General features: G+C 37.9%; 4 protein-coding genes across 8 annotated transcripts; 2 read left to right on the top strand and 2 right to left on the bottom strand.

Moving 5' to 3' along the window:
• The first annotated feature begins 1,952 nt into the window (after positions 1–1,952).
• On the top strand, positions 1,953–6,125 carry LOC125480366 (F-box protein CPR1-like). 5 transcript variants are annotated; one of them, XM_048591120.1, is made up of 3 exons: positions 1,953–3,385; positions 3,573–3,649; positions 5,505–6,125. In XM_048591120.1, exons 1-2 carry the CDS (start codon positions 2,196–2,198, stop codon positions 3,610–3,612), a joined length of 1,230 nt encoding a protein of 409 aa, XP_048447077.1. In that variant the 5' UTR covers positions 1,953–2,195; the 3' UTR covers positions 3,613–3,649; positions 5,505–6,125. The 5 variants fall into 5 exon arrangements, with proteins under 5 accessions (XP_048447077.1, XP_048447078.1, XP_048447079.1 ...); XM_048591121.1 differs by having other exon boundaries at positions 5,455–6,125; XM_048591122.1 differs by lacking the exon at positions 5,505–6,125 and adding an exon at positions 4,279–4,709.
• Positions 6,126–7,183: 1,058 nt separating this feature from the next.
• On the top strand, positions 7,184–12,370 carry LOC103944247 (E3 ubiquitin-protein ligase UPL5). Its single transcript, XM_048591117.1, has 3 exons — positions 7,184–9,194; positions 9,935–10,521; positions 11,733–12,370. The coding sequence occupies exons 1-3, from the start codon at positions 7,313–7,315 to the stop codon at positions 11,994–11,996; spliced, it is 2,733 nt and encodes a 910-aa protein (XP_048447074.1). The 5' UTR covers positions 7,184–7,312; the 3' UTR covers positions 11,997–12,370.
• Positions 12,371–13,374: 1,004 nt separating this feature from the next.
• LOC125480367 (major latex allergen Hev b 5-like) lies at positions 13,375–14,710 on the bottom strand. The gene is made up of 2 exons (XM_048591123.1): positions 14,550–14,710; positions 13,375–14,171 (listed from the first exon to the last, which is right to left on the bottom strand). Exons 1-2 carry the CDS (start codon positions 14,562–14,564, stop codon positions 13,686–13,688), a joined length of 501 nt encoding a protein of 166 aa, XP_048447080.1. The 5' UTR covers positions 14,565–14,710; the 3' UTR covers positions 13,375–13,685.
• Positions 14,711–20,440: 5,730 nt separating this feature from the next.
• On the bottom strand, positions 20,441–23,441 carry LOC125480296 (ER membrane protein complex subunit 3-like). The gene is made up of 8 exons (XM_048590921.1): positions 23,275–23,441; positions 23,055–23,148; positions 22,273–22,392; positions 22,125–22,173; positions 21,820–21,919; positions 21,645–21,706; positions 21,448–21,506; positions 20,441–20,851 (listed from the first exon to the last, which is right to left on the bottom strand). The coding sequence occupies exons 1-8, from the start codon at positions 23,424–23,426 to the stop codon at positions 20,747–20,749; spliced, it is 741 nt and encodes a 246-aa protein (XP_048446878.1). The 5' UTR covers positions 23,427–23,441; the 3' UTR covers positions 20,441–20,746.
• Positions 23,442–24,513: the final 1,072 nt, after the last annotated feature.

Genomic DNA, 24,513 nt, shown 5'->3' with positions numbered 1-24,513 from the left:
ACAAACGGGATGACGTGAAACACGTATGACAATAACAACTTAATTCTTTCATTTCTCTTCTTCAAGTTTCAGTCTCACTTTCATTTCTTGCAGCCATGATCTCCACACGTAAGTATATCTTTCGATTCAGATGATCATGCTATCATCAGTCGGACAAAGACTGCTGTTCGTTTCTTTCAGACTTTGAGAGAGACAGAGTTTGAGAAACATTTATATGCTGATCATATATAATATGATCATGTGGAAGTGGTTCTGTAGGTTTTGGATTGCCAGAGATCATGTGCGAGCAAATAAGAAAGTAAAATAGCACTCAAAAGGGAGTATTCGTGGCAACTTGTGAGAAAATTTTTTGTTTGATATTAAATGCACGGGTAACCCTAAGCCGTAAATATTATGCGTAAACAGAAAACCCTAGCTCCTTCCTTCTCTTAAAGTTAAACAAAACTTAGAGCGAGAAATCAACATTAGGTGCTATGTTAAAACTAAAACCAAGACACTAATAAGATTGATTAAAGAAGAATTAATAATCCAAGTACCTCGCAAGGGATGATTTCTTTGCAGGCATTGAAGTTGGTGCCTTCGTCCATGAATATTCTACACCTATCGCATTTGATGTCGATGGAAAGCCTCAACTCAGAAATTGGAAAGGGTAATGCTATTCTCACCCTATTTTTAGGTTTCACATTCTCTCTCAATTTTAAGCTTTAGGACGAATAAAATAAAATAAATCAATCGTCAAATATTAACAAGAATGTGAGGATAAAAATAAATGTATGAATAACATTATGTATTGTAAATATCCGACGATTCTTATGTTGGTACGCAATCATAAAATTTTATATAAAAGATAATGAATATAGTAGAAAGAAAACACATACATGTTAAAAGCTTCGTAAGACTCGTAATCAAATTGAAAATTCATCATACACAAGGTTATATTAAATTCACTAATTCATAGTATTTCTCAAAGTTTTGCTTTTGTTTCTTTTTATACCTAGAACCAGATCAAAGACAACTCAAATGCCGGCACAAAAATAGAAAGAGTCATGCCATCTAAAATTGAATTCTTCTAAGATTTATTGCTTGATTTTGCATGCCTTGTCGTATTGTATAAGGTCTATCGAATGCTAGATGCAGATGCACAAATTAAATCGATATGAACATCATGAGGTATCTCGTAATAAAATCGGTTGTATTTGTTTAATGATGACATAATATATTTACTGTATCGTGACAAGATAAAGTATTTGATCACACAAACCTAAGACTAAGATGCGTTAAATAGTTTTTTTTTTTTTCCTTTTTCTTTGCAGTTAGTCTTATATGTCTAAATGATAATTTTTCATTTTTATTGCAAAACATTTGATTATGGACCTAAATAAATGAATTTTTCATTTTTTTATGCAAGCTATTGAAAAAAAAGGATTCAAACTTGACATTTGGGTGAGAGAAAAGATACTCTTGTGAACTCTCAAACTTAAATGAGAAGATAAAAGAGAGATGATTTCTTCACTAATAAATGAAAAATCTTAGGTTTGATTTTTGCTAAAGGCAAGTTTGACAAATTTCTTTTTTATCGCTTATCCATTATGTGATTCCTTTCGTGTGGATAATATCGTTTGTTAAAAAAAAAAAAAAATATTCGACGTCATTAAGTTAAGTCCCCCCCACCCTCTCAAAAAATATATATATATATAAAAGAGGTGGTAGATTTAAGGTAATTCTATAATAAGAAAATAAGAAAATCATAATAATTTAGTTCAAACTTCTCCTTATTGATAAATTTTTTAATATATTTGAAACGTAATTGGTACGTTATATGTTATTATAAAATAAAAAAAAAGTCATCCGACTTGTACATTAGCAAATGATGTATGTGCCGTGTATCACTAAAACATCTCTCTTCGACCACCATCGAAACTTTTAAAAATATTTTATTGAATTCGGTGGGAGAGAAAGAATAGGCTTCGAACGTGGTGCTCATTCGCGAGTTCCACGTTGACCTTTAAGCTGAAAAATCATCTTTTTCAGTACATCACGTGGCTCACGAGAAATCTTGTAAGGAACCCCGCGCTCACATGACTCATCTCACATTTCTCCAAACCGCCACTTGAATTCCTTCCCCCAACTGCAAAGAACACTCTGAAAGAAAGTGAAAGTGAAAAAACCCTAGACCCTGCAAGCAAATTCCAGAAATGAAGACTCCAAAATCCACCCTCGATACGACGCAGCTTCAAATCCAAGCATCCATGGCCATGGCCGAACTCCCGCCGGAGGTAATCGTCGACATACTCTCTCGTCTGCCCGTCGCCCGCCTCCTCCGCTTCCGGTCGATTGCAAAACCATGGCGGTCGCTCATCGACAGCTCATACTTCGTCCATCTCCACCTCACGCAATCGGCAGAGTCCAAATCGCATCTCAGTTTGATTCTCAGAAAGGAATCTGACCTCTACTGCATCAGTTTCGACTCCTTAAACGACGCCGTCGAGCTCAATCATCCACTCATGTGCTACAGCAATCGAATTCGCGTTTTGGGATCCTGCAACGGCCTTCTGTGCCTCTGTAACGTGGCCGAAGACATCGCTCTCTGGAACCCGTCGACGAAGAAGTACAGAATCTTGCCGTCTCTGCCATCGGATCGAAAGCGCGATTCGAACATGTGCTTATGTGGCGCGAGGGTATATGGTCTTGGATACGACGCTATTCAGGATGACTATAAATTGGTGAGGATTTCTCAGTTTATCGGATTGGATTACCTGTCGTTTCAGTCCGAGGTGAGGGTTTATAGCCTGAGAAGCAACGAGTGGAAGCGACTCGAAGACATGCCTTATGTACTCTGTTACACACGAAAAATGGGGATTCTTGTGAGCGGTTGTGTGCATTGGGTGGTGACTCGGAACCTCGAATTGGATCAATCAGCAACCGAATTGGTCATTGCATTTGACGTTGCGAATGAGACTTTTCGTGAGGTGCCTATGCCGCAGAACATGGACAGTAAGTGTCAGATTGATGTGGGATGCTTGGGAGGGTGTCTTTGCATTGTAGCTAAATATGAAGATAAGGATGTTGATGTGTGGACATTGAAGGATTATGGGGTTAAAGAGTCTTGGAGTAAATTGTTTACCGTTGCGCAAACTCGAAGAATCAAGAGCGTTAGGCCTTTGGTGTATTCAAAGAATGACCGCGAAGTTTTGTTCGAACAGGACCACGAATGTCTTGTTTGGTTTGACCTGAAAAGCCAGAGGGTTAAGCATGTCAAGGTTCGCGGCTTGCCAGATTTGTTTGAGGCTGTAGTTTGTATGGAAAGCCTTGTTTCGGTTCATCCTCGTAGACAAGACGATCGTAAGCAGCAGGAAGCAGCAGGGGACAAGAAGAATAAGAAGAGGTAAATGACATGCTTCTTCACATATCATTGCCCATTTGGTTGTATCTGCAAAAGTATCTATGTTGTGATTGTTTTGGGTATCAAAATTTCGATTAATTGGTAATTTGCTGCAATATTGTTATATATGCTATTATGTGAGTCAGTATTCAGTGATTTGATTTGTTGAGTTGGTTCTTGTATTTGTCAGGGATGATTTTCTGGCCCAAGGCTTCAAATTGGTGCTGTAGGCAATCAGAACAAAAGACGAGGACATAGAGCAGAGAGGTAATTATCTGACTTATACTTGGTACTCTAGTTTAGATATAAAGTAGGAACCCGAGTTACTCGAGTAGGATCAACGCAGAATGCATGGATGTCTCATTCACCCACTTTTACTTTGGTCTTTCGAAACAATTGTTTCTCTCAGGGCTGAATATGAAGTAGCCAGGTTGTGTACTTGAGCTGAGCACATTAGCGTGTGCCGAATGATTAGAGCATAGTTACCTTAGAATGCTTTAACTTCCATTATACGAACATACTTGAGTCAGGTTTGGGCTGATTGTTAACCATATCAGGTGCACATTTCTTCATCCACAGCTGCTAACCAAAAATAAGGACGTGCTTTCTCTATGATATCTTTTTCCATTTAAGAACTTGAACTTCTGGACGATATTCTGAATTCGATAGCCACTCTACTGTCTGATACGGTCACTGCACTGTTGAATGTAATAGTCACTACGTTTTTCAAAGTAGTATTTTCTGTTTCTTCTAGTTCTGTATATATATTATATAAGAAATGACTATGTAAGAACTTTTAACCTTTGAAACCTACAGTTGTAGATTTTCATTTCAATTACTTGTATCACATTAGGATTTGACTTTTGTGTTTCACATTGAAAACACGTACAGCACAGCTCACAAGTCATATCTTACTGGGTTCCTCAATGAAGGATCGTGAGTGTTCTTTAGTGGATGGCCGATACGGTCACTATGCCGCATTGTTTGACAGCAATGCTAATCTCTAGATTATGACGGAAAGCACTTCTCATATACTCTGAAATTATTCACAGGCTCGGTTTCACATTTTGTCCCATCTTCGAAATAGTTTGGTGGAGGAAACGGCAACAGTCTAGATCTAGGGTGGGATTATCATTTGAGGTGGGCTTTGGTATTCTCCATAGAATTATAAGTAAGGTTCTAAAAAATGCTAGGCGCTAGTCGGGCGGCGGGCTAGCGCCTAGCGCCTAGGTAGCTAGGCGGCGGCTAGGTGGATTTAGGTAAATTTCTTGTATATCTTGTAAATAAATGCATATTGATACTTACAAAAAATTATACTTGTATGAAATCCATGGATACGATAATAAAAGAATGATAAAATGCAAAAAGAGTATCCAACAAGTCCAAAATTTAAGAACACATTAAGCATATAAGTCATATAACCATAGTGAGAAGTATTGTAGGATGACACATGTACAACAAGTTCACAATTTAAAACAACATAAAATGGAAAATAGGAGGAAAATAAGGAAAATTAGTAATGTAAGATACTTATCTTTAGCATCCCGGAATTTAAGTTGATACACAACACACTTATTCTATAAAATTAACAAAATTTCAAGGTATAATTAGAACTTAGACTTTAAACAAATTTCTCAAAAAAAAAAAAAAAAAAAAAAATACCACCCAGCTGCCTAGCCCGCCTAGAGCCACCTTGATTTTTCCAGCTGTTTTGCACAAAATCGTCTCGGTTCCAAGGTGTCTAGGGCGTTTTTTAGAACACTGATTATAAGTGAAATTCTTGGGAAGTCATCCGTAGGGGTGCTCTCACAATCAAGCGGGGGACCTCTGCAATTGGGGTGGGACTGTCATTTGGAGCTGGATCCACTTGATTGTTAGACATATCCTGCGGATGATGTAATCAGGCCGTTAGGCACACTCATTAAGATGTTCTACAGTATTAGATGATATTCATGATATTGTTTCTTCATACTTTGTATACCATATCTGTTTCTTGTGAGGGGCTGGTTAAAAAGCTTTTGTGTTGAAAATGCTCGTTGCTGAAATGGATTCAACTGATCAACGGCTCACAGTTCTTCACCGAAGTGCGCCACCAATGTTTCATTGTGGAACTTATCTGCAGGTGAAGAAGGTTTCGTTCACAACCTCACACTTTTGAGGTGCCAATCCGAGTTCTGTTTTTAGGGCTATGACCTTCAGATTTGAATCACGCGGGAGTTTTTGATTGGAATGCTGCCGTCACCGGGACGTCATTCATTCCAACCCTTGAGATCTCATGAAATGGTATTCTTGGAGCAACATGTGGTCTATGTTTTGCAGTGTTTTGTTAAGTGACTTTGATTGGCATCCTTGAGATGGTATTGTAAGAAACGCAAATTATATTATGTTCAAGGGTAGGTATCCTATATTACGGAGTTTTTAGCTGTTGGATATTGATCGTTGTATCGTTGACCAACAATCTAACGGTCAAAAACCGCAGAGCATAGGTTACCCGAAGCATACTAGAAAATCTTTGTAAGAAAAAGCCTATGTTTATTCACTAGGAAGACTTGGTATAGAAAATGCGGTTGGGGAAAGAACGCGTGGAAATTAGAGGGCAGAAGTGCATTGAATGTACGCCGACTCGGCTAATAAGTGCTGAGTAGAAAAGGAAGCGGCGACTTTACACCGACATCATACCATCCAAATTCGTTTGTATTACTCTCAATTGTGATCGCAAGAAAAAGCAATTTGTTTCATCAGATATTTTTTTGGCCAGAATTTCATCTATACGTTTTAATACGCCTATTCACCATAGTTGCGGTACTATTTTCCTCAACTCTTAACATTTAAGCTGAGATCAGATGATTTAACAAACAATTTTAGTGAGAATTCTGATTCAGACTCCTCATCGATCGAATTTTTCTTTAGCCCAAGTCTTCGTCACTCAATTATAGACTAATAAGCACTCAAGAGGTTATAGCTTCAAGCCTGCAAGCTATGCACGCTCACTTGGCCATGGCCATGGCAAATCTAAAGTAAATTTAACAAACAACTTAGTTCGAACTTAATACTTTTTTCAAACATTGAAAACAGAAGTATCACTTTCTCTTTTTTTCTTTTTTTTATTGGGCACCACCTTGCATTTTTTCCACTTGTCCATGAGTCTATCATAAGTCAAAAACTGGTGACTGGCAAAATGACAAATTACCCAGTAATTAACTATTTCATTAAATTATTGGGTTGGAAAGTGTGGATCATGATCCTCTCCTGATCCTTGTATGGGGATCTTCATGACCAAGGAGTGTGGGCCGTTAGATGAAAATCCAACGGCTATAATTATTATAACTTTAAAGAGATCCCCTTGTTTGTAGCTATTAAATAAAAATTCAATGGTCCACACTTTTTGATCATGAGAATTCCCATACAAGGATCAGGAGAGGAGAGGATCCTGATCCGAAAAGTGTAAGCTAACAATATAAAACTAGTGGCATCAGAGCCGTTAATTATCAGTAACGCCCTTGGTACTAATCCTAGTAGAGACCAGAGAGTCGATAATAACAAGAGGGCATTTTTGTAATCCAAAGCAATTGAAACAAAAACATTAAATTAATCGAAAAATTATAAATAAATCCAATTATATAAATTAAAAATATATAATAGCGTAGGATTACAGTCTTTGTAGATGACGGCTGTGAATGTGAAGCCCAGACGTGAGAGAACGAGAGAGACAGACGACCCCTGCCCCCGATCGTTGGCTTCCCCCAACTTCGACCATCGCCGGTAATTTTATTCTCCGTTTTAATTTAATTTAATTTATAGAATTTTGGTTTCCCGGGAGGACCGGCTGCGATTTCATGCACCCACGGCCACCGTGCGCGTGAATTTTCTCTCGAGAGGTAAAACCGTAAAGGGAAGGAACCGGCTGGCGGGGTGGGCCCCACCCTGTAAATGTCCATCACCGGGAGCCCCACCACCAGCAGCACCGTCGATTGCGCTGCTACTGCCGTCCTCGCCGCGGTGGATCAGTTCCACCACCGATTGTCGTCCAAGCGCAAACTCGACGACTATGGCGGGCCCACCTTCTCCGACGAAGAGGACGACGCCCTTCTCTCTGACCTAGTCCACGTCAGGATGAGGAAGGACGAACCCAACGCCATCGATTCGTCGTCCAACGGCGTCGCCAACCTCCCTCACTCCTCCGCCAACAGCGACGCCCTCAATCCCCGTGTTCCCAATGCCCGATCGGCCTCTCACGGAGAGTCCGCGCACTCCGAGTCGACTCGGTCCCGTACCATGCTCCAATTCTTCATCAGAACCATGTCCGGTGGCAATAATCTGGTAATCCAGGCCTACGCTCACGACAAGGTGAAATCGCTACACAATCGCATACAGACGATCACTGGCATTCCGGTTTTTGAGCAAAGGCTTATATATAGAGGTAAACAGCTGCAGCCGGACCAGTCGCTCGCCGAGTGCGCCATCCAAAACGACGCCAGTTTGCAACTGGTCGGCCGCTTGCGGAGCACCGACCACCCTCAGGCCTGGCAACTCCTGGAGGACATAGTCTCCGCCGCATTTCGGATGTGCCGAGGTGAAGAACTTCACGAGCCGTCCAAATACATCAAGAGCAGGATGAGCCAGTACTTAACCATGGCTCAGAAGGAGATGACAGCAGGATATGGGGTTAGCCATATCCGGGTGTTCCTTCCGTCCTCTGCCCCCTTGGCGCTGCTGATGCTCTATGTTTCTCCCCTGCCAGCTAACAGAACAGTTGCTGAAAATTCAATCAAGTATTTCCTGAATTCGTACCCTACATTGTTGCCAAAACACTTGCATAATTACTGTGCGCCGATTGTGTTAGAGTTTTGTAAGTTTCTTAGGAGATTAGGGGAGGAGGACCCTCTGTACCTCCTGTGCCGAGGTTCACTTGGTTCCTTGTTAGAAAGTGATGGAAATTCGCAGGACTCGGAGCCAGTGGAGGGATTGATTGGTGGGTTAAAAGAGATTTCTCCATTTGTTAGGGAGCTGTCACGTATTTTGTCTAGGGACTTGGTAGTGAGTATGGACCTTCCTGCGAGTGGCAGGCCGTTGTCGGATGATGTACGTGATTTTAGAGCGTTCTTGCTCCCTTTGCGCACTGCAGTTGCCAGTCAAGTGTGTTTCAAGAGTTCTAATCCTGCATCCTTGAAAGGGGGTACTTTTAGGCATCCACTATATGGAGAGGAGATTGAGCTTCTTCACTTTATATATGCTGATTTGCTGAAAAAAATGAAAAAATGCCTTGGAAAAATGGAAGAGTCTTTGGCTGGGAAAGGAAAGGTGGAAGGTGATGTTGCTCATTCTGGATGGTCTCAGTATCTTGCTGTTTTAAAGGAACTGAGTGGAATTTCTATGCTTTATCAGAGCTGGGAAGAACAATTTAAGACGATTTTGAGGCTTAGAAGGGCTGCATTATGTGCTTTAGTTGTCAAGTATGCAATGCGAAGTGATGATCATCAGTGGCTTATTAAGCACAAAGATGTGCTAGATTTTGAGTCTCGGAGGCATTTGGCTATGATGATGTTCCCTGATGTTAAAGAAGACTATGAGGAGCTGCATGAGATGCTCATTGATAGGTCGCAAATATTGGCAGAATCGTTTGAGTACATAGGGCGTGCGGAACCTGAGTTACTTCATGGCGGTTTATTTATGGAATTCAAAAATGAGGAAGCTACAGGTCCAGGTGTACTGCGGGAGTGGTTCTTTTTGGTATGCCAGGCCATATTTAATCCGCAAAATGCACTTTTTGTTGCATGCCCAAACGACTGTAGAAGGTTCTATCCTAATCCAGGTGTGCTTCCTTCAGCCTTTAATGCATGGTGTTCTTAGACAACATTTACATTTTGTTTTTCATTTTGCGTGTCTTGATATATTAATTCCAGCCTGCGATGATAATTGGTTGACTAAATCCTATATAGCATTCATACATAGATAGGTGTTGAAATATGATTGGGTATTGACCAGAGATTTGAACTTTAAATTGCAGACAGACAGAACAGTGTTGGTTACTCGATAGATATGGTCAAGCACCAAATGTATAATGGAATATTTTAGTACATAATGATGCTCTATTCTTTTGTTGCTGTGTGTGATCACATGTGCATGCTTCACTTTGTTGGATCTCTCTAATTGATGCCGGCGAACATTAGATGTCCTTTACAGAATGTTCAGGTTTAGACTTTGACTAGTAGAAACATTGGACACCAGGGTAAGGTCAAATTCTTTAGTATATTGTGCCTAGATTTGTAGAAATGTTGAAATTACGAAACGACAAACAGAAAAGGATTGTCAGTTTATTAGTGTTGTTGTTGGTTGTTCTGTAGGCAGACAAAAGGAGGCCATAATTCTGCTAAAATTGTTAATCTCTAATCAATTGCATGAAGTTGTCACTTCTGTTAGCATTACTCACATTTCTGAAACATTTGTATCCTATCATATATCATGTAGCATTTTTCTTGCGTGAACTTTTTTTATATATGCTTGAAAGTTCCTACAAATTTTTAGTAAGTCACGGGTCTTTTATTTTTGCAGCATCTAAAGTTGATCCTCTGCACCTTGAGTATTTCACCTTTGCTGGCCGAGTGATTGCATTAGCTTTGATGCATAAAGTGCAGGTGGGCATAGTCTTTGATCGTGTGTTTTTCCAGCAACTGGCTGGAGATATATATTTATCTTTGGAAGACATAAGAGATGCAGATCCAGTCTTCTATAATAGTTGCAAGAAGATACTAGAAATGGATGCCAAGTCTATTGATAATTTAGGGTTAACATTTGTTAGAGAAGTGGAGGAGTTAGGATTACGGAAAACTGTGGAGCTTTGCCCTGCTGGGGAAAGCATTGTTGTGAACAGCGAGAACAAGGGGGAATACGTTAATCTTCTAATTCAGCATCGTTTTGTCACATCTATATCTGAACAGGTGTCCCACTTTGCACAAGGTTTTGCTGATATACTTTGTGGCTCAAGGCTCCAGAGCATCTTTTTCCGAAGTTTAGAGCTAGAAGATCTTGATTGGATGCTTCACGGAAGTGAAAGTGCTATTAGTGTTGAAGACTGGAAGGCGCATACTGATTACAATGGCTATAAAGAGACCGATCCTCAAATACTCTGGTTCTGGAAGGTAAACTTGCTCGTTTCTGCTTTTATTAGCTCTTAATGTGCTTTGCTTGCCTTATATTTTGCTTCTCTCATGATGCAGGGCAGCAGTGATAAGCTGCTGTCCAGTGGGTAAAATAGGGCCAAATTGCACTAGGAGCAGATTCCAGTGATAACATAAAAAAGAGAGATAATGGCAATAAAATCAAAGATGGAGCAAAGATAACTAAGTTCTAGGGCAATAAACCCAAGAGAAACTCTTAAATCTGAATTCTGGAATTATAATTGATAAAAGTTTAGTAATAGCCTAGCCTAGCAACCCCTAATCCTTGTTCATTAAGCTATCCAAATCCAACTAGGACTTACCCAATTAATCCCTTTCGTATTAATACTGCTTAGTTGAGTACAATTATTATATTATTAGCATCAGATTTCAGATTCAGGATTCCACGGGATACCATACTGTTCTGGGTTTGGCTTTTTTAATTACTCCTGATTTGTGAAATATGAAATAGAGTAGAGTATTGAATCAACCAATAATTATTGAAAGTAGAAATTGGACTTGCGACTTGTTTCTTTTGGTCAAATATGTAATTATATTTTTGTTACATGTCTACTTTTCCTCAGCTGTCTAGTATTTTTCAATATAGCATATCAATTGACAAGCAGCTTTATTCATAGAAAAGTCTTTGGTGAACTAGTTTGGCTTATCGCACACGGAAGCTATTGCATTACTTTTCAAATTAATGAAAGCATGCATTGTGATGGTTTTGAAATAATGGAGTGACAAATAAATCAGCGTTGCAATTGGGCTCACTAATTAGTTATTTAGCACGGGGTTTTTTTAGATATTAATAGTATCAGACACTCAAAATTTAATTTGTTTCAAATTTGAGGTTGAACAAAGTAAAACTGCAGATAGAACAGGGAGTGTAGTGTTGTATGCTCAGATGAAGTTGTAAGGTTTTCGTTAAATTTTCGAGTCAAGCAGTGTGTGGCCAGATTTGTATAAAGCTTTGTGGGAAGGTTCACAGTTTATGAGAAAGCACAACCCAAACCTACACACTCCACATCAGGGTTCAACATCTTTTTGCAGTTGTGATCGTTTTATATTATGATGTTAGTATAAACATGATCGAAAGACAAGGAAAGCAGCTAAAAGTTGCTTTGTATTGGTAGGCTATGAGCATAGAAGTACAATGTGGCTAAATTTTTTTTTCCTTGAAAATTATGCAGATTGTTGGGGAAATGTCTGCGGAGCAGAAAAAGGTTCTTCTCTTCTTTTGGACCTCGGTGAAGTATCTTCCAGTAGAGGGGTTCCGAGGTTTGGCTTCTCGGCTTTACATTTACAAGTCCTCAGAGGCTTACAGTCGCCTGCCTTCGTCTCATACTTGCTTTTACCGGCTGTGTTTCCCGCCTTATCCATCGGAGGCAGAGATGAAAAGCCGCCTTGACATCATCACCCAAGACCATGTCGGCAGTAGCTTCGGCACATGGTAGTAATATATTAGTTGCATCTACATTTTGAGGTAAAATGGGGGGACTTGACTGCACATAAAAAAAAAAAAAAAAAAGACTCGGAACTCAGATTGTACAGAGTATAGGATACTGTCGTCTTCGATGTCATCGTCTCTTGTCGTTTGACTAATGTTAGAAGAAGGTACTGTGGATGGTAGTGTTTTTGTTTGTTGAAGGTTTGCAGTGTCATTGCTATTTTGTCAAGTGTTTATATAGGGTGGTTATAGTATAAATAAATTTGGAAGCAAGAGTTTAGAAAATTTGTCTGCTTAACGGACGTTACTTTTCTTGACATGTTAAGTACAAACGGATCCTGCAATGATACATATGCAAATTCTATACAAATGATTTTCCCATCTTGTCCGGCCATCGCACGTGCTATGACATATGTGCTTTTGGAGGATAATGTTCGAGATACTAAATACACGTTTTAAATTCGAAATGTACATGACCCAGATGCATAATATACATATAGAAAGTAAGTACGAGATCATTCCCAAAAGGATTGTGCTAATCTAGATTCATATCTAGATTATGATTCTTAACAACTTAAACTAATTTATTCACAAAAGATATCAAATATGCACAGGATATAACGGATTAGATTGAAGACGGCATGGGAATATAATTAAATGCAAACATATTTGGAATAAGATTTGAAGAAAATGAGGAGACGGATTAGGGTTTTAGAATCCACCACCAATTGCCTTTCTAGAGTAACGATATACACAATGTTATAAAACAGATTAAGATGCTCATGTTTGTCAACTTAAAGGCATTGTTTCTACTCGCTAGGTTATTGATTCCCCTCAGCAACAAATTAGACATGGTATAGACTGTAACTCTTTTCATTCTCAAAGTATTTAGCATGATATCTACTAAGTTGCACTTCGAGTAAGCATAATACAATAGAAATTGTCAAAACATAGAAGCTATAGGTGAGCTAGCAAGTAAGCTTCCCGACTCCTAAAGGCAACTAATTTATAATCGTTCATACGATCAGGACTCATTCATTCATTGAAACGCAAAGCCTACAATATGGTATCTATTATGGTCTTTCATGTTGATTAATCCCAAGAACTTCGCAAAAGTTCTTTTGTCACTTGGCATAAGCACTAGACTCGGTCGTCTAAATTTACTTATGTAACAAACTAAATACAAGGCATGATTATCGTGATCAAACATAACAAACATATGTGAAGAGTAAAATAGAAAGAAAAATGAGCTCTCTGCGATTGCCATTGACTTCTCAACTTTCTTCTTGTTTTCAACTCCATGCATTTTAATGCGATGCGAAGTCATTGATATCAACATCAGCTCAAGTCCACAGATCCGTCAAATTATTACAACAGAGGATGAATATTACAAAAAACAAAAATATTATTCAAAACTAAAGCAAATCATATATTTTCACACCATACTAATCACCAATGCATTACATTCTTCAGTATAATCTCAGATATATCAAACCATAAAGCAGGATGCTTACATTAAGTGGAGATCATAATCCAAATGCCAAACCCCATTAATTTAATTTTAAAGCCTTACCTCAATTACAACATAAACTAACAAACAAATAGAAATGTGGATGAAAAGATGACCAACTCGAACATGCAAACCTAGAAAAAGGACTCCTTAAACTTCTCTCTCATCTTGTCATATGTTCATCTTCTATTCTTCAGTCTTCTCGACTGGAACTTCTGTGGTAGCTTCCTCTGCTGCTGCTGCTTCAACTGTTTTCTCTTCCTCAACTGGAGCAGCTGCTGGTGCCTCAGTTTCAATGGTCTCTTCTTTGGTCTTCTCTTCCACGGCAACAGGCTCTGCTGTTACGACCTCTTTAGGCTCTTCTGCTTCTGTTGTCTCCGTTTCTACTGTTGGCTCCTCCACCTCAGCTGCCTCGGCCGCCTTTGGTTCTTCTGCCACCTCCTCCTTGGTCTTAACTTCAACCGGAACTGGAGCCTCGGCTTCGGGAGCAGCTGGTTTCTCGATTTCTGCTTCTACGGGTGGTGTTGTTTCCTTTGGCTCTTCGGTGGTTGTAGCCTCAGACTCGGTTGAAGGTGGTGCTGCAGCCACGGGCTCTTCCACGATTGCCTCCTCAGTCTTGGTCACCTCGATTGTCTTTGGCTCATTCTCTTGCAACGCTGCTGCTGGTGCAACCTTGAGTACCAATTTTGTTGAAAATCAGTCATATTTTAATTGTAAAATTAAGAAGATAAACAAGTTTTAAGATGATCTAATATACATAATACTTCGTCTAAAGAACGGAGGTCATGCGCATAGAACTTTTGATATACACGATATCGCATATCTTACGTTTCTCAAACGGATCAATTAACTTCAAGCTTGTATTTGTATACAAATAAGCGAAGGTATTTCTTAGAGCAAATAAAAAATATATGAAAACTAATTGCATGAAGGTGTGTGTGTGTGTGTGTGTGTGTGTGTATAGAGCAAATAAAAAATATATGAAAACTAATTGCATGAACGTGTGTGTGTGTGTGTGTGTGTGTGTGTGTAGTCTGTAGTGTGCATTACCTCAACACTGGCCATTGCTAGAGCAAATGAAAACTGAACAAAACAATACTTGGAAAGATGGGAGGAATGAAGGGTGCTTAATCGCTAGTGAGTGAAAGAGATGATCAAATGTGAGAGCTATATATAGATGTGAGAGTACCTCACTCTAATAAAAAACTGAAATTGGAGAAAGAGAGTCTGGAGAGATCTTTCAGTGTACCGGGAACAAAAGCCGTACACTAAGTATCATAATACAAGTGATTAGATTCCTGAATTTCTCGAGAGTTTGAGCACTTGAAGAATCTTTTTTCCAATTTGACACCTCATGTCACTGATACAAATTAAAAGGACATTAACTTGTCTAGTTGTAAATGTTTTTTGTTATTTTTATATATTCAGATAACACTTTTGCAAATTGCAATGAAAATAAATATTAGCTTTGTGGACAATGAATTGGAATGGCAAATGGTGGAGGCCATTTCTCATATATATCAGCATCATCATATCTTTTCTTTTGAGTGGGTTTTTCTGTGTTTTGTGCAGTAGGGCATGTAGGTGTCTAACCATCATGCACTCATGTTCTTGTGTTGTGCCTTCGTTTCTTTTTCCATTAATCTTTTGTGTTGGTAGGCCCTAACCTTTCACTAAATAAGCTTAGCCTAGTTTAGATAAACGTCTTTCTTTTCTTTTTTTGGATGCAAAATTTAGGCAAAATGTTTGATAACTCAATTTAGTTCACAAAATGCAAGTTAAACATGACAAACGTGAGTTAGATCAGTCATTATTTAAGCACTTCAATTGTCAACCTTATAAAGGTCTAGGGTCTCTTTGACTTGGTGTTTACACCGCCTGACTTTTTTTGTTTATGCTTAGATCAAGGCATTTAGATGCTTATTGTGTGTTTGTTTTTGGTTGAGGAATGGAACTATGGCAACTAGAATGGGCAAGGTTTATCTTGATCTGCTGGTTTAGCTCCTTTTCACTTGCGTTGAGATGAAGATGAGCTTGAGTTTAGCTTTCTAGGGAGGTTTTTTTTTGGATTTTCTGTTTGCTAGTCGTCTCCACCAATTATGTGGCGGAGGAGGGGCGGGGGAATCTCCCTTAAGGGTTTTTAGGTTTTTTTGTGCGGTCACTTTGGGTTTTGTGTGGATCTTAGCTTTTGAGCTAAGACGCATTCTATGTAATTTTATGTTTTGAGTATAGATGAGAACCTTTACTCATGCATTGAATGCATAAGTAGTGTCCCGTTTGTACCTATTTTATTTACGAGACGGTTATTATTTTCTCACCTTAATTTGCGGAGTTTTTGTATGTTGTCCTTTTGGAATTTGTTGTAAAAGTTCCCATTGAACAAAAAAAAAAAAAAAGCTCCTCATCAACTATAATAAGAATCTTTAGGTTGGCATAGTAATGGAAAACCCTTATAACTTTTAGGTATCTCTTTTTATTTTTAATCACCATCATAATTCAATTGCATTACTATAAATCATGAATGACTGAAATACCTCTGTGAATCTTCTCAATTAAAAAAAATAGACTGACAAAACAAAATCACTAATTGGCCTCTTTCAAAAAAAAAAAAAAAAAATTCAAAATAAGCATGGGGCCTTGGAATCTGAAGAAATTCAAAATAAGCATGCATGGGGCCATGGAATATGAAAATAATTCAATTCCTTTTTTATTTTTAAAATCAAAATCAAAGGATTATTTGTACAAACATGATGGCATTGTTGAATTCAAAAGCATTGGCGGACAGCTTTTACTGTTTATAGTCAAAAATTTTACCATTTTTAAGGTTTCAGTTCATCTTCTTAATCACCCTTCGATTGAACCGAAACCATAAAAAAACAACTCCATCGATACGATCAAATCCTTCAAATGGACGTCAGCCAAACAAAAGAAAACAACCAATGCCTGAGGGGTGGGACCCGACAGCACCACCCTGCGATCATCACCGTCCCATGCCCCATGTGGGATCCACATGTAAACAAATCAAACGCTGCCGTGGCTTGCTTTTCCTTTCCTTTCAGCCCATTGCTCTTGGCTTTCGCAACCGCCCTTTCTAAAGATGGGGGACTGCGTGGGCCCCGGCGGGCCATGTTCTTGATGCTTTCCAGGTCGGATGCTCGTGACAGGGGACCCCACTAGCTGCCCGTCTGAGGCGCCCTGCTGGATTACGGAATCTCTGATTGAAAAATAAACTAAACATTGTTCTAATAGTAATGCTATTTATACCACATTTTTGTACCATATTTTCATATCATTAGCATTTGATGTGGACAGCCACATCATTTGAATTAATCAAATTTTTAAATTTAGTTCATTATTTAATAAACTAATAATTAAGAAAAACTAGTTAATTAAATTATGATTGTAGTATACAAAGAGTCTTTCTCCTTCATTTCCTTGGGTTTTGCAAATTTTTCAAATAATGTGACTGTCCACATCAGATGTCACCTACGGTGGTATAGAAATATGGTATAAAAATATGTTATGAATAACATTACTCTTATTCTAATGACTAAGGTTACATGATAAGTTGTCTACTCAATTGTTTTAAAGAAAAAGTCTATTCCTCCAGTGTAATAGGCAAACGAAGTAGACAAATTTAATTCTATTATTTATTTTCATCATTATCATCTTTTTTCACTTCCTTCACATAAAATACTTTATTATAAATAGAGACGTGAGATCTCGTTCGCCTATAATGTTAAAACTTAAAAGTAGGTAATATTGTCTATTTTGTAAATGTAGGTAAAATTTGCCTACCCAATTAACTACGTCATTGAAATACATATTCGTCTGCTAGCTCATAAAAATGGATTTTAATTTTTAACATTCTATTTGCCTGCTCCATTGAAGATGCTATTACACTCGTAGTTCTGATTATACCCTCGAGGGCCTCGACTGCACACGTAATAATCTGCCCTCTTCGAATCATGCATGTGCCATGCACAGTAATATAGTATTAGCAAAGGACGAATTCGACAATGAATTTGATCGAAAAATAAATTTACTATGCTATTGTGGATCTCCACAATGACAATAATTGTAATACGTACATGCGTAATTCTACAGATTAACTCGGATTTTGGACACAAGTAACAAGAACAAACGATGCCCTCGATTTGGGTGTCGTCGCTCACCAAATTCATTCCTACTCTGCTCTTAAAATGCTTTAGTCATGTGATTTAGTTCAGTGACATTCAATCTTTGATATTGTTGTCTTGATATTAATATTTAATATATTTTTCTTGTGAGTTGGATTAGTTTAGCAACATTCAGTCTTTAATTTATTACTTTCTAATATGTATCGATCTCAAGATAAAGATTGTCCGATATAGGTTGAATTAGGATGATGGTGTCCAACCTCTTACTTCATTGCTTGGTTACTGACTTCTAATATATGTATTTAGGGTAGAGATTGTTTGATATAGATCAGATTATGCTCCAAGTATTAATCATTACGAAAAATATATATTATTTACGAGTAAGAGAATGAGCTCAGAAAATACAAATGCAAGTAGTATCCTTGTATCAATTATGCATCTGTGGTCAAATTTGTCCAACATTTGGTTGGACTCCGAAAGGATTCATCATCTTTTCTAAATTTCTAATTATATATGTGTACTGTAAAGTGTGATTGGGGAGGAAAAGCTAAATGTGGGGACGGTGGGGAGTGTCCCACCAATTGGCTCCCGCGAGAATTAGCATTACAAGTGGACCAATCAATAAACATAGATGGCTTACAAATTGCTTTAATCTATATATACTAACATACAGACACACATTAAGTATGTGAGAAATTTTTTTTTTTTTGTTTTTGAAATAGAAGGAGAGGAAAAAGTGATAGAGAACGTGGAAGTGAGAAGTTTTTATTTTTAAAAAAAATTTAGGTAGAGATATACTAGGATTACACATAGGTGATGGTTTGGAAAAAGAAAAAAACAGCAAAATTTGGTTGTGTAAAATTACATTTATATCCATATTTCTTATTCATGTTATTTTTTAATTAGAAAGTTAAACTGGTATTTTCGTAAAATTTTGATTGACAATGAATGTTTTATTAATTAGTAGAGATAAGAACTCTGACTATCTCTAAGCTAATAATTTAGTGCTATGCAAAAGCTTTTTCAGCTTTCTTATGTAGTAATGTGTTTAACTTGAGCTGCATTGTGACATGCCTATGCCAATAAATTCTTCTCCTCTAAATCATAAAGAAAACTTCGTATGAGAGTCTGATCAGTTAAATGTTCAAACTCTCCCGCAAAAGGAGGAGCTTTGCCGTGTTTAAGTATCATCAGGTCCAATGCAAGCGTAACTTTTAATAACGCTACTCTCGCCCTTTGCGAAAGTGGACAAGCTAATCAAATTGCGCTACTAAAGTTTTATCCTGTGACAATGTTACACATGTTCGGAATTACCGAATCATTTAGTACGTCAAAGCTTCCCAAAGAAGTGGGGCTTACGAGTCAAGAAATCCTCTCCGGATCCCTTCCACCAAATCCATCAAGTCAAGAAATCCGGACTATTAAAATTTGATCCAACGACTAAAAACAAGGATCCCCTTTAAAAGTTATAATAATTTTACCCCGTTGGATCAAATTTCAAGAATCCAAATTTCTTGACTTAGTAAATTTGATGAAAGGAATCCGGAGAGGATACCTTTTCCCCATCCCATGACTCCAAGTTGAGTCTAGGTGTGTACACGTAAGCCTGAGTTTGGCCATGCTGGAAATGGTAAAGTATTGAATGATTCCCTTTTGCCCATACGCTTCTCCAAATTTCTTTCTTTATTAGCTGGTAGATCATAACACAAGATTTTACATTTATATCTTGTGAAAGGCAAGTTTCAACATGGAAGGGCAAACCTTGAGTATGTACTTGATCTGTTCTGAATCATTGTGAAAATTGGAATGCGATGTGTTTTGCTTAAAATGTAAAAATGAAGGGAAATACCTATCAAATCATTTCGGATCATTGTAGCTAATTTTTACAAAAAAAAAAAAAAAAAGAAAAACATAACACAATTATCAAATTTGTGATGAGCGACGTAGAGATACTGCTTGATTACATATAAAATTGTTGTCTACTGAAAGGTGGTGAGTTTTATACGTAACTACAAAGTTTTTAATTTGTCCATCTAGCTCAATCACCAAAAACGTTACAATCACAAGGTTAATCAGAAACTATATAGCTTTTGCCACATATATTTTCACTTCTATCAGTTCTATGTATTGGAAAATTTGGGATTGCAACAGTTGGGCAGACATCTCTTTCTTCCTTTTAATTTTTTCCACACTTGTTTTGGTAGGCACTCTGCTCTTTTCTTTTGAGTAATGCTAAGGAGATTAAATTTGGAGAAATTTATAATGGTAACCGAATCATGGGTTGGTACACCACGTGCTTTTATATAATTGGTGGAAACTTTATTTTTTAAGTTATTTAACTTTTTAACACATATATCCCACCATTTGTATAGTGACACGTGGTGTACCACCCCGTGCTCTGGTCACATTGAAAAATCTCTCCAAAATTTGTAAACAAAATGATATGTCACCAATAGGAATAAACATGTTTATCAATGCTCAAGTAAAACCAATCGTCAACTTCTATGTCTTTTAGTTTTCAAAATTTTATTTACAAATTTAATCTCTCTAACATTATTCTTTTCTTCTTTTTCGTGCATATTTGTCGATTCAGCTGGTCTACCACAGAAAATGGCGGGCCTTCTTTGAGCGACAAGGATTTATTTGTCAATCAAAAACTTCCGAAGTTTCGGGCACTCGGGAAGGAAAGGAAAGGCTGCAGATTCAATTGAATCTTTAAAGTGCAGACCATACTCAACGCTAATCATGTTAATTAAAGTACAGCAAGCCACTTTTGTTTGGCAGCCACTTACTTGCACCATCTTTTTCAGGGAACTTTGAAAATAAATCATTTCAACAGTTAGTTTCAGACCAAAAAGAAAAGGAATTACGAGTTACAACCAGCAGTGGGTTCGATCTGCTAAAAAAACAGTGCCTTGTTTAATGATCAGAACTTAAATTTAAGCTGCTAAAGACTACGACGACTACGTTTTTTGTAAGTTCTTATGTTTTTCTTGGGTCTCTCTAAAGTCTGACTGACTTTGCTGCCTGGGTGGAAGAAACCCAGGAGGGGAGCATGTGAACAGAAACGATGCTTCTGTCGGGCAGCCAACTTCACGATTTCAGCTTTCATCTGGCAAGTTCTCTCAATACTGCTTCGGCGCGATGCTCAAATTTTGGTAAGGCCCAGTCATGCTGGACTATATCAAGACTGTCCTTCTCAGCTCCCAAGCTCTGATAAATCCAAAAAGGCAAAAGCAAAACCCCTTTAGATTAGAACTCGTGATGCAGAATAAAAGTACTTTTTAGTTAATCATATTTCCAATTATTTTCATCCAAAATAAGTAAATGCGAACATGATTCAGACGAACATCCAGAAGAGGAATGGTTGGAACTTCATTTGAATGCTTCTTAACAGATATATCAAACTACCACAGCACAAGTCTATTAAAAGCTACAGAAAAAAAAAAAAAAATAGCCATTCTATTACAAACTTTACCGTTCAAAGTGATGGGTGCTTCCCAAATAATTAAATGATTAGTTTAATGAAGGATAAGGCATCCATTGTCAAGTGAGTAAGTTGATTGGACAAGCATATAAGCCCCAACAAATTTGCCCCAAAAGGAAAAAGGCCCTGACCTTAACGTTCACATGACTTGACAATAAATGTACTTAAAGAACAATGGCGATGCATGCACTCAGGGTCTAAAACAGATACTTTCATGAAATTTAGTTGCGTATCTGTGTTTTTCATTCGTCAAATTGAACAGGCCAACAGTGCATAAATAGATTTGTCCAAAAAAAAACATAAAAATTACTTAAGTTCGTACCTTTGATGGATCAAATCCAAAGCCACTCATTTGCATCATTTTCTGAGTATCGTCCATGGCTGCATAACAAAAGTTAATAGTTTTCAACCTCATAGATCATATAAACTTGCGATGCGCATGTGTGAAAAGACAAAAAATATGCATTTCTGAGGAAGAAAAATTATCGTGAGGTAATAATCATATAAGGAGATACCAACCATTTTCTTCTCCCAGAATGAGACTAAACAAACCCCTTAATCCAAACAGATTAAGAAAGTACCTGAGAGAACAAATTTGAATAATTAGAGACAATCAGTTAAGAAAAAACACCCAATAGAAAAAAAAAAAAGATGAATTTTATACAACGGGATTGCTCAAAACATAAACATGTACCATGAGCGGCTACTGACGTAGCTAACATCAACAGTGCTCAAGTCAATCCCATTCTGAAGCATAGACCTGAACCTTTGAGTAAGAGGAAAGGGAATTTTGGCTGTGGAAAAGAAAATAAAGACACTCATAAACATGACATCTTGAGCATATTATGAAGATTTATATTACTAAAAATGACTATTGTATATCTAATGAATGACAACCTATTATACAGGTCAATCATCAAGGACGTGAAAAAGAAGGATGACAAAAATTTATGCAAGCACAGGAACCGAAAAATCAGTTTGAGAGGCATTGAAAGATACCTGCTACAAATCCAGAGAAGAAAAAGTTGACCCATGCAAAAGTAAGAGTCTGGCCAACACAAAGGTAATCATGAAAAATCAGTTACAATATCTGAGAAAATGAAGCCAAATTACAGTAAAAACTAAAAACTCAAGCAATCTGAAATACCTGGGGTATTATCATGGACAGATTTTTCTTCATCATATCCATGGCCATGTTGGGATCAGAGAACATTTGCGCTTGTGGATTCTGTGCCTGACCCTTAGGAACAATTAACAACCCATTTTCCTGCCATAGTGAAAAATGTTTGACATCAGTATCAACAGACAAGAAATAGCAGACGACAACCTAGTTTCAGTGCATCTTCTAGACCTCCATACATGAATCAAAGTTTTGACGCTCCTAACCATAGAGAAAGCATTGAAAGTTTAGTAAATTCGAGAACACTGAAAATTAGTAAAATAGAGAGCATTGAAATTTTATACAAAAACGCTTCAAGAGCTCAATTGGAGAAAATACAATGAGAATCTTATCCAACCACATGTTATGCTCTAATTGGTTCGTAGTTGTGAGATTTCTTAAAGCTTCCCTTCTTCCATTACAAAGTCAGCTGGGTTTGTTTAAAGAATTGGGTTTGAAGTGTTTCTAAGTGTAATGCTATCAAAGGGTTTCTATGTGAAAAGCCTTGAAATTTCTCGTATTCATCGGCTCCTTACCATAAACCATGCTGTAAGTTTTCAACAACAAAATGAGACGAAGAATTCTCGCTATCCGTTACAACAAATTTCCAATCCAAATTACATAAGCCCAATGCTAAACTCTAACTCATCAACAACACCAACAAATAAAATTCCTTTCAGCTTACGATAACAAAAGCATGTCAATTTAGTGCTCTTAGAAAAAAAAATTAAACGACTAATTAGCAAATACAACAAGAATTATTGGCAAACCTCGTTGTTGTAATACAATCGGCGAGCACGAAACGACTTTGGAGGTATGAAATTAGCAGCAGCACGTAAGTTCCGAGCCCTGATAATCAATTGCCTGAATTCACAACCAAAAGCTATTTCATAAAGTCAGACGCAGTAATAGATCACAAACACATACAAATATAGACATACAAACGCATGTAGTATAATAAGCATGTGTAATTAGGGTTAAGAGGGAGACCCTTCTTTGACAATTTTGGCATCGGGGACTTGGTTGGATCGCATGAGCTTGGAGACGAAGTATCGGAGGACGCCGATGAGAACCATGACCACCGAGAGAGGGATGAGAACCCAGTCTCTGATGGCTGTGTCAAGCACCAGATCTGCCGCCATTGTTGGAGCTTCGCGGGCAGTCAAAGAATGAGAGCTAAACGACAGTCTTTGGTTGCGCTTTGGGTATATCTCTCTCTGTTCTGCTCTGCCTCGCCTCGTTATCGATTGGATTTTCACTACACGGTGTTTGTCTTTCAGTCGGTCCAGGAATGCGAATGTGAAAAGACCAAACGCAGAGGGGATATCCGTGTCCTACTCGAAAAGGTCAAGGGTGTTTTAGTACTTAAGGAGTTGAACTTCATGAACTCACTGACCCAATGAAGACAGAGTAAAAGGCCCATGCCAATCATTCTCAAACCCAAAATCGTACCAGCCCAAATATTTTTCTAAGACTCAACAATGCGAAGATATTACTGGTGGAAAGGTGTTGAGTCTTTGCATGACGATGTGGGTTCGAATCCGCGGGTGGCTTAAAAAGAAAATGCGAAGATATTATCTTATTGTTTGTGAAGAAAAACAAATAAACAAATGTACCAAACTTCAAATCACATTTATGAGCACCGGAAATACAAATTACGCTAGTATACCATTTTACGTGTTGTAGATACTAGATAATTCATTGAGGAACTTACAGAAAAAGATTAACTAGCTACTATGCAACACCTAAAAAAAGTACAACTAACGAAATATTACACCTTTGAAAGGTAACATTGTGCTACTGCTAGTGCTACATCATGAGGTAAACTAAATTCCTGCCTTCTGCAGACGTGATACTTGCAGTAGTCGGTTGTCCTTGAACCAAACTCCCGTAATTTCTTAGAGAAATCAAGGACGGGGTATAACTCAAGATGCTGGTGCACACGCTATTGGATGGGAATAATTTTGCTTTCTTCGTGGAACCGCTTCTTAGATCCAAAAAATATGTACTACAAGTGGCACCTCCGTGTTGATTGAAAAATATGCCGTGCGCCTATTGGTAGCAATACAAAGGAAACCGCGCATGGTAGAAAGGAGTATCCCTCCCGTAAATTATTGTGGTTTCTACCTTGTACTCAAGACTCCGCTCTTGATTCTTGTCATGGTAATTCTTTAACACCCATATCTCAATATGATCCCATGACGAAGCATCTACCAAGGCCATATATCC

The sequence above is a fragment of a genome, unplaced genomic scaffold (genome assembly GCF_019419815.1).
Source record: "Pyrus x bretschneideri cultivar Hongxiangsu unplaced genomic scaffold, Pyrus_bretschneideri_v1 Contig33, whole genome shotgun sequence".
NCBI lineage: Eukaryota > Viridiplantae > Streptophyta > Magnoliopsida > Rosales > Rosaceae > Pyrus > Pyrus x bretschneideri.
The sequence above is the reverse complement of the archived record's forward strand: the minus strand, read 5'-3'. Positions and strand labels throughout refer to the sequence as shown.

What these genes read in the sequence shown, in the direction of transcription:
- LOC125480366 (XM_048591120.1), top strand. Translation starts at nt 2,196, where the DNA reads ATGAAGACTCCAAAATCCACCCTCGATACGACGCAGCTTCAAATCCAA. An exon ending in GACAAGAAGAATAAGAAGAG is followed by an intron (nt 3,386 to 3,572) that starts GTAAATGACATG and finishes TGTATTTGTCAG; the next exon opens with GGATGATTTTCTGGCCCAAG.
- LOC103944247 (XM_048591117.1), top strand. Translation starts at nt 7,313, where the DNA reads ATGTCCATCACCGGGAGCCCCACCACCAGCAGCACCGTCGATTGCGCT. An exon ending in AAGGTTCTATCCTAATCCAG is followed by an intron (nt 9,195 to 9,934) that starts GTGTGCTTCCTT and finishes TTATTTTTGCAG; the next exon opens with CATCTAAAGTTGATCCTCTG. An exon ending in AAATACTCTGGTTCTGGAAG is followed by an intron (nt 10,522 to 11,732) that starts GTAAACTTGCTC and finishes AAAATTATGCAG; the next exon opens with ATTGTTGGGGAAATGTCTGC.
- LOC125480296 (XM_048590921.1), bottom strand. Translation starts at nt 23,426, where the DNA reads ATGGCGGCAGATCTGGTGCTTGACACAGCCATCAGAGACTGGGTTCTC. An exon ending in TGTCCATGATAATACCCCAG is followed by an intron (nt 22,174 to 22,272) that starts GTATTTCAGATT and finishes TGTGTTGGCCAG; the next exon opens with ACTCTTACTTTTGCATGGGT. An exon ending in TTGGATTTGATCCATCAAAG is followed by an intron (nt 20,852 to 21,447) that starts GTACGAACTTAA and finishes TGGATTTATCAG; the next exon opens with AGCTTGGGAGCTGAGAAGGA.